Here is a 12,723-nt window from a genome sequence, read left to right as displayed (position 1 = left end):
TCTTCCTTTAACAGCCACTTCTGTCATGACGGTCAATGTGGTCACGCTCACGATGTCCCTGATGCGCTTTCCTTCTCTGAATTTCGGACGAAGCAAAACTCGATTAGCTGAGAGAGCCAATGAGCCTGTAGAGCAGCTGTCACCTTCCATTTACCTCATAAGATCATTGATCAGACAGACTTATGGAATGAAATATTAACACAGCAAGATGATCACATGAAGACAGTGCCCAAGATACGCTTTTGTGTGTCACTGTGTGCACATATAACTGTGTGTCTATTAGACGGTTGAGAGCGAAAGTAAGAGACACCATCTGGTGTGAATAATTCTTATAGAGGACATTTATATTGGTGACATAATGAAGTGGAGATTGAGCTATTATCTTTGTCTGTATTTCTAAACCATGCCAAATTATTCAAGAGGGCCCTGAGAAACCCTGCCGTATATATTATACAGTACCGGCTGCAGAGCTCCGCTATTACACGATACACTGCGACACCATACAATTGTCTGCACTTTTTATTCTGGAACTTCATAGTTCCTCATTCAAAGTGTTTGAGCTTAACCAAATGATCGTTGTTTTTAATAAATTGTTATACTGATTTGGAATACATACATTTTAAAGTTTCATTGGGTCAGGAATGACGAATATCAAGATTAACATGACAGAAAAGGTCATCTACAGTAAATGTAAAAATCGGATAAACGAGCATGCAGAAACATCCAATATCGTCCGATACAAATAAAAATGTAAAATTATATGGAACCGATATATTGTGCTTATTAACGCTGTTTTTGTATTGTTACCAAGGTGATATTATCACTTATCTAGGACCCATGTGTGTCAGTGTTCCCTTAAATAAATATAGTCAGACAATAAAATAATTGACAATGTTTTTATGGCCTCAGGTATGACGAAAACCTATTTTAGGTTTATGGCAGTGTTACACTTAAAGAAGTGGTAGAGTTGTTGCTTACTGAGGGCTGAGCTAGGCTTTCACTGTTAATGTCTCACACACACACATATATAAACGTGCACATGTGTGTATGAGCTCCCCTCTGCTGGGTTGACTAATTGGCTGTGCAGTGCTGAGGGAGGTGTTTAGTGTCGGGGGGTTGTGCAGCTGTAGTCTCGTAGTGATAAATCAGTGTTCCTGCTGATCTATGAGCCTCTGTCTGCTCGTACGCAACGGCCCATCCCTGCTCAACACCTGTCTTGTTCCCTCTCCGACACACATGGTGTGTGCAGTATTTAAAAGCCAGAAATGATGCTCATATTTGTTTTTTATTTGTTTTTTCAAAACAAGTCTGAGACCTCATTGAAAATCTGAGATTTAAAATCTAATTTAAACCTGGAAAGGACTAGAAAAATTATGATTTTGACATTTAGAACAAAGAAAAACAAACAAACAAAAAATATTCTAAGATTATTTTAAATTCTCTTATTTATTTATTTTCTTCATTTTTTTTATCTCAAATTGCTTTTTTTTCTAATAATATAACTTGTAATCAGGAAATTTGTATTACATTTTGAAATAAAATACAAAAAAGTGGATTCGAACCCACATTTTCCATATCAGCACCACTGCACAATGTGCTAACCATTAGGCCTCAGCTCTGACATTTTCAAACTTAGTCAAACCTTGCATAGACGTGTCTCTTTTGTGTAATTCAACTCTTAAATGCATGAATGTTTCGCCAATCATTATTACATATTTGGGTCTCTACCTGTCTGGATAATATACTGTAAAACTCGGCTGATTTTAGAGTAACAATTGCAGAAGAATAAAATAAAGCATATTTAGTTACCTTTTGGATTACAGCTACTGGCTCATATTCGCGATCTCAAACATATTCTCAAAACTGTCATTTTCAGCATCTTCAAAATCAATATTTTGATCACTTCTTCACCAGATCCACCATCAAATGACGGGGACTCTTATATTTGATTGCGTTCAGTACTTTCTCAATTAAATCGCTGCACCATTTCAAGTTTTGCTGATGATACTTCCTATTCTATTGTTTTCTGCCTGCGGTAACTATGAGTGAAACGTCACTTCATCATTGTGTATCAGACATTGCCACCTTGTGGAATAAAGGTGAATTGCACTTCATTTTCTTCTTGTGCAGGAAAAATATACTTACACTGTTACACAAATCGGGTCATTAGCGACCGTATACAATTATTACAAAAAAATGAAAAGGAAAAGGAAAACAGGCATTCTTTTATATTAGAATTTTCCTGTTATATTGTTTATAATGAATTTATTGAGGAATACTAAGAAGGTTGATGTCTAACTTTAAAAAAAAAAAAGGAATGAGGAGGAGAGTAGTGATTGACATCCCGGGTCATGCTTTTAAGGGTTACTGAAAATGCCTTGTTTTCTTTGTGTCACTAGGTTCATTCAGGAGATCGAGTCCTGTATGGGTCCTGCTCAGGCTAAGCAATGTCAGCTACGCACCTTCCTCACCTACTACATCAACGACCTGTTCCTCAGCCAGGTCCGCACCGAGACCAATAAGGAGATTGAGGCTGTGACCAAAGTGTCCGACCCGCTCAAGATCCTGGCCAGCGCTGACACTATGAAAAACCTGGGAGTTCAAAGACCTCTTCTACAGGTATCTTTTTTGTTTGTTAGTTTAAATGATCCCAAAAGAAGCTTTTTCAGACATTTTTCAGTAAATGTAGGACAATATAAGTACACACACAATCACATAGAAATATAATACACACTTATTTTTCGCCGTTGCTTCTTCCTGCTCTTCTTCCCTTTCATTAGTCGATCCGTTTATTAGATTAACTGTTCAAACAGCATTTGCCTACCGGTCAAGTGTACAAAAGCCCGGTCTGATTGTTTTCTCTTCTGAACTGCACCGAAGAGGAAGGTTTTTTTTTTTTTTTTTTTTCTGTCTCTTCTCCCATGAGTGTCAATAAAGGCCACCTACCCCCCTATCACCCTGCATCATAATTGGACCTGAAATTGTGTTTGATCCTGGCTGACCTGGAATCAGCTGTTAAGTGCAGCTTATATAACACACAGCACTGCTCCTTGGTGACCAGCTGCCAGCTGTCCATCTCTCCAAGGGCTTCTTCCTGTCAGTACAGGAAGTACAACCTTTTTTTTTGCCTTTGAGACCTCTTTAAGTGCTTACTTCATCAGCAAAGGGATTTAGTACTCTCTCTTCTCACCTTTCCAGTATTTGCTTGTTATAGTTCCCATAACAACAACAAATTAAGAATCATAGAGAGATATTTTTTGTGCTGCTTTTAAGATTATATTATATTATTAATAACGTTATATTATATTATTTGAATATTTTAGTACTGCCCTGAAGAAGCTGCCACACAATTTTTTTTTGAAGTTTTAAACAAAACAGATTATTGGAGCACATTTCCAGTCTTTCTACTTCAAAAATTCTCATTTAAAACAGTGTGTTACTTATCGTTTGTGTGTGAAATTTACTAGCAATTTCTAAGCGAAAATAGTTTCAAAGTAAATCCTACACTAATTCAGTGTAACAGATATTGTCTTCTATGCTTGTCTGCATGCTTCTGTTTGTTCCTGAGTGTATGCATGTGCAATTGTGCATGTACAACTGAGTTATTTCAATGTCTTTCTGCGTTCGGAATCCATGATCTGGTCAATTAACTTCATGAGAAGCTCTCTTTGCAAATATATGAGGGCAAGAATGCCATTGTGCTGAGTGTGATGAGTTTTAGCGCTCCGATATTACTCAGATGAGAGCCATTATGGTCCCCTTTTACTCTTTAAACTGAGACCTGTCATCACAAGTCTCTCCAAGTTGTGTGTTCATGTGTGTACGTACGTCTTAGCATTGCTTTCATTTTGAGAACAGTGGCAGTTCATTACAGAGGGGAAGACATCAAAAGCTCACAGCCATTTGTTTATGATTATGATTTCTCCTTAACGAGGACTGCGGCATCTTGCTAATTACCCTGCTGGGCTAATGAGCGACTCTCTGGATAGCGGGAGCTCCATAAAATGCTCTTTGTTTTCGCTTTTTTATTTTTATTTTTTAATTACCTTAAATCAAAGGTGCTGCAGCTTTGCTCCTGACAGCCCGTGTGGCACGTTCCATCCCGGCCTTTTGCTTTGTACTGTTGTAGAACCAGATCCTGGATCATGGGTTCGTGTGTTAGACAGACGCACTGAGGGAACGAGAGTTTGCTCTTCAAGGAGGCATTTAATGAACTCTTTTATGAAGAGCTGTATTAGTGTGTGAAGTTGTTTTGTGTTCTCAAGCATGTGTGTGTATTTATTTGTGTGGCTTTGAAAATTGCCTGTTCATTTTGAACTTAGCAGAGGAAAGAAAATCAGTACAGGATTTGGAAAGCACGTCCATCTGTATCAAGGTCCTAAATGAGCATTTGCCAAGCACTAAATGTGGGTAAAATTTGGCTGTAACGAGTAAATAAAATTGTACTCACCAAATGGCCTGTTACACGTTTACAAGTTGTGAAACTGAAGGAAAATTTACTAAAGAAACTTCTGCCAAAGTTCTGACGCAAGAAGTACGGTATTGGCTCTGGCTATTCCTAGACAACTTTCCTGTTTTTTTTTACTTTTCAACATTTTTTTTTTTTTTTACTTTTCAACATTTTTTTTTTTTTACTTACATTTGTCAAAAATAAAAATTGGCTCTGGCTATTCCTAGACAACTTTCCTGTTTTTTTGTACTTTTCAACATTTTTTTTTTTTTACTTAGATTTGTCAAAAATAAAAGTGTCACATGATCTTTTCTAAAAATCATTCTAATATGCTAATTTGGTGCTCATGAAACATTTCCTAGTATTATCAATGTTGAAAACAGTTTTGCTGCTTAATATTTTTGTGGAAACCATAATTTTTATTTTATTTTTTTTGATAAACAGTCCTATTGATACAAAATAAAATAATAAGTAGAATATATGAAAACATATATAACATGTACTAATATAATAAAAAAAAATTGACTCTCTATTGGCAGGTTTAGTAAACATTTAATTTCGGCCCCTAATATGCACGATATTCAACAGTGACTAATAAGGCCAAAGAGAAAGTGCCAGTGATGAATTGGTGAAATGACACACCTTGTGTTTGCTGTTGGATTGGAAAGAGGTTATCTCCATGACCATTTGATCTGCTACTGATCAGAGGATTTAACCCCGCCCTCTTTGCCTCATTAGCATGTGATCACCTGGAACAGGTGCAGAGACAGACTGTAAGAGCAATTTGACTGCATGTCTGTTACTTCTGTTCTGTTTATGACAACAAAATACATGGAAAAGTCTAATTTCATCTGAAGTTATGAAACAAAAGTTTAGTTTTCCACCTCCCAGACCAGAATTCAATGCAGTGTGTCATTGAGAAGGTGCAGGAACCGTGATTTGACCCTGTTCTCAGACTGAACAGCCATTCATCCTGTGAGAAGCCATGAAGTTGAGTGACGCTTCTCTCCAGATTGTCTATTGCCTCTGTGATGCATTTCAGACCAAATGGAGGAGGCAAATGATGCTTAAAGTAGTGCTCTCCTGTGGTCAAGGAAATGATGACAAAGAGATGTGGGTGTGTGTTTATGGGTGCATGTCTGTGTATTCCAGGTGCCCTGGCTCGGATGTTACAGCAGGTGTTTTATGAGAAATCAGCCCGGGAGAAGTGGAGCATTGATCCGTAGGGAAAGGGGGTTTTCTTTTAGTTTCACAACATTAAATATACTGCACTTTGCCATCAGGAACCATGTTAGCACACACCCATAAACACCCACTCCCGTTTACTTGCTATACTGCAAAGGAGGAAATCTTAGGACAGATTTTATGTCAGTTGTTGTCAGCATTTTTAAAGCTAACCAACTTTTTGTCACCTTTTCCTTTTGTAAAATCTTTTTTGGACAACCACCGTATATATTAATATATATATATATATATATATGTGGCTAGATGTGTTGTATTTCAATGTGTTGTACTTTCTCTTTACCGGAAAGAAATTTTCGATGTTCTATATGTTAAATAATCAACAGAAAAGTAGACCGTATGACTTATTGAATAGATTGTACTTCTATTCACAGCCTTGCTTTCATTTGTCTAAAATGAAATATGAGTGACCATTCACAGACTATTTGGAAAAGGTTGTATTTCAAAGGCTGTCTTAATAGAAAGCAGACACTTAGTTAGCCTAATTGTTAAACTTAATTAAAATCAATATAATTTTTTTCTGTTTGTAATGAAAAGTTGGAGGATGGTTTCTTGGCACACAATGAAGTTGACAGCCGTGTGCTCTGGCAGAGAGAGGTGTTACTGCATTAGCATTACAAGCACAAGGATCGCTCGAATACGAACAGCCCCTGCTATCAGCACCCCCCGTCCTGGAAGCTCAAGTTTGGCTGTCCTCACTCTGTCTAGCATCACAACAAGGCCAGTGATGTCAGAAGGCCTGGCCATCCATGTTCTGCCCGCTCTCGTTCTTAAACTTTCTCTGTGCTGATATGTTCCACTGATGCTATCTGCAGGTCCAGGGCCCACTGATGGATTCATTTCATTAGAAATGTTTTGGGGGGTCACCGTGTGGCTTGTTTGGAGATTGGCTCTATTAATCTTCCCCACCACGGGATCCATGGTGCTGCTTACATGGGCCATATGTCCAGACACCTCTTACAGGAACGCTTATACTCACACACTTCATTTTTGCTGACGTTGGTGGAAAATGGCAATCTTGGCCAAAAAAATTTTTAAATTTGTATTTGGTTACTGGTTATATTGTCATTCATACACACAGACTTATAGAAATATATAATATATAATACTAAAATAACACTGGTAATTTCTGAACCAGATCTTTTTGTAAAGGCCTAACAAGTTTTGACATCTTAATTGCCGAAATGTTAGGCCCCTTGTTTTCCAGGAATCTACAAATGTCCAATATTATTTATATTATTAAGTTATTTCAGACAAAGAGGATCTCAGTATAGGTATTTACTTAGGCCTATTCATGGCTGGAGCTATAATGTTCTCAGAATATTCAGGGCTGTGTTTTATATTTACAAGTCTGTTTTTAGAGACGTGATTTACTGTCTGTCTTTGCCATTCAGTCAAAGCTCATTCTGAAATGTGGACTTGAGCTGCCACCAGCGCTTTGCTAATGAAGCTGACCTTTTTAATCACACTGTATTCACCATCAACACACACAAACGAACCCCTACACATCAATCTAGAGTCGAACTAATGAGAGTGACCTTTTTGTTTGTAGGGTCTGTGTTGTGTGGGGGTGTATATTTGGGGTCTCTCTCTCTCTCTCTCTCTCTCTCTCTCTCTCTCTCTCTCTCTCTCTCTCTCTCTGTGTGTGTGTGTGTGTGTGTGTGTGTGTGTGTGTGTGTGTGTGTGTGTGTGTGTCTATGGTTCTGTGTGTGATGTCTGTTGATTGGCATCTTGTAGTGCTCGGCTCCATTTGAGGAGCACAGCTTGGTGTGGCACTGACGGTGTGTACTTCTCATCACCACAAAAACAGCCAATCACAGAACGATTCAGGTTTGAATGGTGTTGTCTAGACCTTGTTTATATCTGCAGGAAGTCGTCTCTGTGTACAGAGACACATATGCACATCAGGATCAAAAAGTTACCGTGCAAGTTACCGTGATTATGTATGGGATATTTTATTTTATTCATTTTTTGTTGTTGTTTTGTTTTATTTTATTATTTTATTATTTATTTTTTTATTTTTAAATCCATTATATAGATAGAATGGGATTGGGAAACCTTTTGTCTTTTCTCAAAGGTCACAGATGCATATAACGTGTCTGAATAGAGAATGCCTATGTCACTGTGGATGACTTCATGGTCGATCAAGTGACATTATTATATAAAGTTACAGGAAATGCGGACATCAGAATCCATAGAATAATTTAGTGTTTAATGAATTATTGATTTCTAACACTTTTGCTATTACGCTATATAAGTATATAGAGTCATTTTTCCATGATGACAATAAATCATTTTCCACGACCCCTTCTAACCTTTCTTCACACCCTGCAGTTTGAGAACCTCCGCCTTAAAGTGTTGGTCAGCCAACTCAAGACCTGATCCAGATTAATGTGGTAAATTCATGCTATTACTTCAAAAGACTGCAGTCCTTTCAATTCAACTGATGAAATTTATCAAGATTCAGCTGACAGTGATGCAGTGTGCACTCTTTCGTCTGTCCTTTAGGGCACTGTCACCTTCTCATGTTTTTTTTCTGCTTTTTCTTTTCTGTCGTTACCTCAGAACTCCTCAGTTCTGACTTGGGTTCCTCCCTCAGGCCAGCATTATTTTTTTGGGCCTCGACTGCACCAAAGTTGCCTTCTGAGTGTTTCTTCACCTGTGGGATGAACACAGTCCCTCTTTCCACCAATGGTCTTCTCCCACCGACACTGGCCTAAACTTGGGCTACATCCCTACCTGAACTGACAGTGTGGAAGAGCTAATCTCTGCCTAAGGAGCTAAAACAAGAAAAAAGTTCAAATGTAGCCAAATATGCTGTAAAGCAGGCCAAGTGAAGAAAAGCGGGCATTTCTTTAGGCCTACTTTGAATTTGAAGAGAACTGCTCAGAGTGCAGACTTTGGCTGTTGTAAGTCATTTTAATATATTTCCATATATTTCCAGTGCATTGGGGTGTTTCTGCAGGGTTTCAGTGTGCATTCAGTGTACACAAACATCCATTCCATAATGATAATGTGTATATCATTGCCTTCTGTTTGTTCCCCTCTCTGCACCATTAGCCCCATATGGCTCTATTTCAGGGGGTGTATGTGAGCATGTGTGCGTTATTGAGAAATAAGCATAAAGTTGAATCTCAGTGCTGCTACATTCATGATGGATTTATGTGTGGTCCTATTATTATGCTGAAGTGAGACTGTAAGACTTTAAGAAACTCCGAAAAAGAAGTTAGAGATAGTAAGTGTTTTTTTTGGGGAACAATGTTAGAGGTGGATACACAATGTCTTTGTTTTTCTTGTCAAAGATTGTGCGTTCAATCATAACCTATGGTATTATGGCTCATTTGGTATAACCCAATGCACATGCACATACCCATAAACACACTGTTTATGTCCTTAGATTGATCCTCAGTTGTGATGAATGTGGATTTACATTTGGATTGAACACTGGTGTATTCATTTGTTCGGTAATCAGCTCTCCTCCAGAGCCGGTGTACCTTTATTTAAATCACTTCTAATAAAACAGGCTTAATCCTTCTGCCAGCGGATTTACGGCAGGAAGTGCAGTCCTGGTGCTTTTGTGCCGCTCCGCTTTGTTTCGCTGGTCGAGTCTGTCACTCACACACCGCGCTTTAGAAGAAATGACAGGTTTACATTTAGTTGTTACACATATTTCATGCATGTTTGCGGTTTGCTTTGTGTGTTTGGCCTGTACTTCACCTCAGTCTGACTCAAACAATGTCAGACGCAGAATGCTGAGAGCTACAATAGAAACGCGAAAGAATAGTTCACACAGAAATAAAATATTAATGTCTTATTCACCATGTTGTTCCTGTATAACAGATTTTCTGCAAAATGTTTTAACCTGCTCTTTTTCTTACAATAATGAATACTGAAAAATAAAAATGGTTAACTTTATATCCATTTTTCCCTTTATAAAATGTAATAATAAATTATTTTATGGTGATAATAAATATTTAAAAATGTAATCCTTTTTTTAAATAAAAATTAATAAAATAAAATCTAATATTGTATAAAATAATACAATTTATTCCCCTTATTCTTTCCCTCTACAATAGCTCTCATATTTAAATATGTGGATATTTAAAAGTTTAAATATTTCGTATGGCTTCAAAACACTTGAAATACAGTGCATAAGTTATATGGGCCACTTTTATGGTGCTTTTTGTCCTTTTTGTCGCTTCACAGTCCCAGTATCCATTCACTTCCATTGTATAGAAAAATGTGACATAAACATTCTGTTCTGCATTGAAAAAAGTAAGTCATACGGGTCTGGAACGAGATGAGATTGAATAAATTGTGACAGCGTTTTCTTATTGAATGAACTAACCCTTTAAAGAGCAACAGAAGCAACCTCCTGCATCTGCATCTGTCCATACAGTTGCGTTGCGGTTGAGTGGCAGGGTCATGTTGGCATGTGTGTGCATGTCTGTGGGTCTCAGTGGTGTACGGTCACACTGACAGTGATGAATGAACTGCCCTTCTCATGCATTACACTCCTTTACCCTGGAGAGGCTTGTGTGTTTCTGCATGTTTTTTTCACCTCTACGACCAAAAGAAATTGCTCTTCCAAATTAATTTACTAAGCATTCTGCTAGTCTTTGCATACGCACACCACTGTATAAATGTTTGTATCTGTAACCCGTGTGTGTGTGTGTGTGTGTGTGTGTGTGTGTGTGTGTGTGTATTGTGGTGTAATTGAAGTGCCGGAACGGTTCGGGTTAAATGCTCTGAACTCTGTGCTATAGGGTCAGAACTGGATTAATGGAGAAAACCCATGGCCCGTGAACCTTCTTTACACACACACAGACTCATCTCAACATCTGTCCACCTGCTTGTCATCCATTCTGAATAGGAAAACCAAGTCATTTTAAGGGATTTTAAAATGTGACTTCCATGGAGAAGTCATGAAAATTAATTAAATATTAATTGATTGTGGAGCCCATTCATTCATTCAGTCAGTCATTCAGTCATTCATTCAACCTTTAATAAATTAAAGTTTATATATTAAATTGACCAGTGAACTATGTACTTTGAAGATGTAAAATAATAATTATTTGGGAGTGGAGCCCATTCTCGTCTGGCATTACAATACATTACATATTATAAATATGATCTAATTACGTATGTGTAATGAATGTTCAATAGAATAAATTACATCACTCAGTTATTTAATATTTAAGGGAGAGTTTAAAATGTAAGGATAATGATTTCTTGGTGGTTTGTTCTAAAGGTGTGTGAATCCTGTATTCTTACAGTATCTCAGTACATCAGCTGGAACTGTATAAAGAGATCTCTGCTTACGCTGCATGGGTGTAAAAAGTTTTTCTGTCTAAATTTTACTCAATTAAAAGTCAGTCAAAACTTTCCTCATTTAATTGAAAGTAAAAAAGACAGCTTTTCACTTTGACTGATTATATCAAGAGACAGTGGAAATTTTCTCATTAAAGTAACTTTGAAGCACAAACTGTGTAAAGAAGCTTTTTTAACCACAAGTTTCCTCAATGTCGTGACTAGGATTCTAGGATACCAAATCTTGAAATCTATTAAATTGTTACATTTTATACAGTAGTTTGACATTTACATATAGTTATTTAAAGCCTGATCACTGACCTTGTTCAACAGTTGTAACATAATTAAAATGCATTCTTTCAGTTCAAAGACTACAGTTACATACAGTAAGCTGATTATACTTCACATTATTATTTTTTGTCCACTTTAAATAAAAGTGTAGTAAAATTGACAGGAACGTGATTTGACTTTGTTCTTCAGTAAGAAAGAAAATAAATTATATTTTTAGTAAGATTGAATATGTATGTACTTCAGTGGTCTAAATAAACGATATTAAAATATTGGAAATGTATGATCTAAATAATTACTGTTATGATTGAAATAATAATAACAATAACTATTTGTCATGGTTGGTTGACGCAGAGATGAGATGAGCAGGGTCTATTTGCAGCGGTCTGTTTTTATTTGCAAACTTAAAGAAATCAAAGATACTCAGGATGCAAAAAGCTAAAAAAAAAAACATGAATAGAATGACCAACTATTACTGACAAAGATGGAACCTGAACAGAAAATAGGCTCAATATATACTAATCAAAACCAATGAACGCAACAAGAAACAGATTCAGTGCATTAATCAAACAATGAATAACCATGGAAACGCTAGTTACGCATGTAACTGTGGTTCTGTGAATTCTGGATGACCGCCAGAGGCAGTGTAAACACTATGGATTATCGCAGCGCCAGCTAGATAGGTCGAGAGAATATACCAACAAAGTCACGTGGCGTGACGTATGCTGAGCCCTGGAGGGTAAAGCTACAGTAGCTCAGCACTCTACCTCGGTACGCCTTTCTCGCGCATTCCGAGTGACAGAGAACTCTGGCGGTCATCCAGAATTCACAGAACCACAGTTACATGCGTAACTAGCGTTCTGTTTCATTCTTACTGACCGCCAGAGGCAGTGTAAACACTATGGATGACACATACCAACATAGTCATGAGGAATGCCACCCACCTGATGAAATTAAGGCTGCTCCAGAAGAACCGCAGAACTAACGGCATGATGAGCAGCAACGTTGACCTTGTAAAACCGGGCAAACGTGCATGGAGAAGCCCAGGTAGCAGCAGTGCAGATATCCACCAGGGAAACTCCTCTAAAAACAGCCCATGAAGATGAAATGGCCCTAGTGGAATGGCAAGTTAGTCTCCAGGGCAGTGGTCTCCCTGCCGCCTTGTAAGCCAGCGTAATGGTCTCCACTATCCAGTTCGACAACCTCTGTTTCGACACTGGAGCACCTTTCTTCACACCACCATGGCAGACAAATAACTGGTCTGACCGTCTAAATTGAACAGTAGAGTTCACATAACACTTCAAGGCCCGAACAGGACACAAGAGTTGGGCACTTGAATCGGACCCTGAAGAAGTCTGAAAGGAGGCCAGTTCAATATGCTGATTTATGAACTGAGGAAGAAGGACCTTCGGAAGAAAAGAAGGATTGGGTCG

General features: G+C 37.8%; 1 protein-coding gene across 1 annotated transcript in view; it reads left to right on the top strand.

Annotated features, from left to right (window-relative positions):
- Positions 1-12,723, top strand: part of exoc4 (exocyst complex component 4) — a 119,438-nt gene that overhangs the window by 73,662 nt on the left and 33,053 nt on the right. Inside the window, exon 11 of the mRNA XM_056235730.1 lies at positions 2,400-2,619. Coding sequence (XP_056091705.1) covers positions 2,400-2,619 — 220 coding nt within the window. The remainder of the gene's footprint in view (positions 1-2,399; positions 2,620-12,723) is intronic.

This window comes from Rhinichthys klamathensis, unplaced genomic scaffold (assembly GCF_029890125.1).
Source record: "Rhinichthys klamathensis goyatoka isolate OS25496 unplaced genomic scaffold, OSU_Roscu_1.1 h1tg000430l_1, whole genome shotgun sequence".
Lineage (NCBI taxonomy): Eukaryota > Metazoa > Chordata > Actinopteri > Cypriniformes > Leuciscidae > Rhinichthys > Rhinichthys klamathensis.
This window is presented reverse-complemented; position numbering and strand designations above follow the sequence as displayed.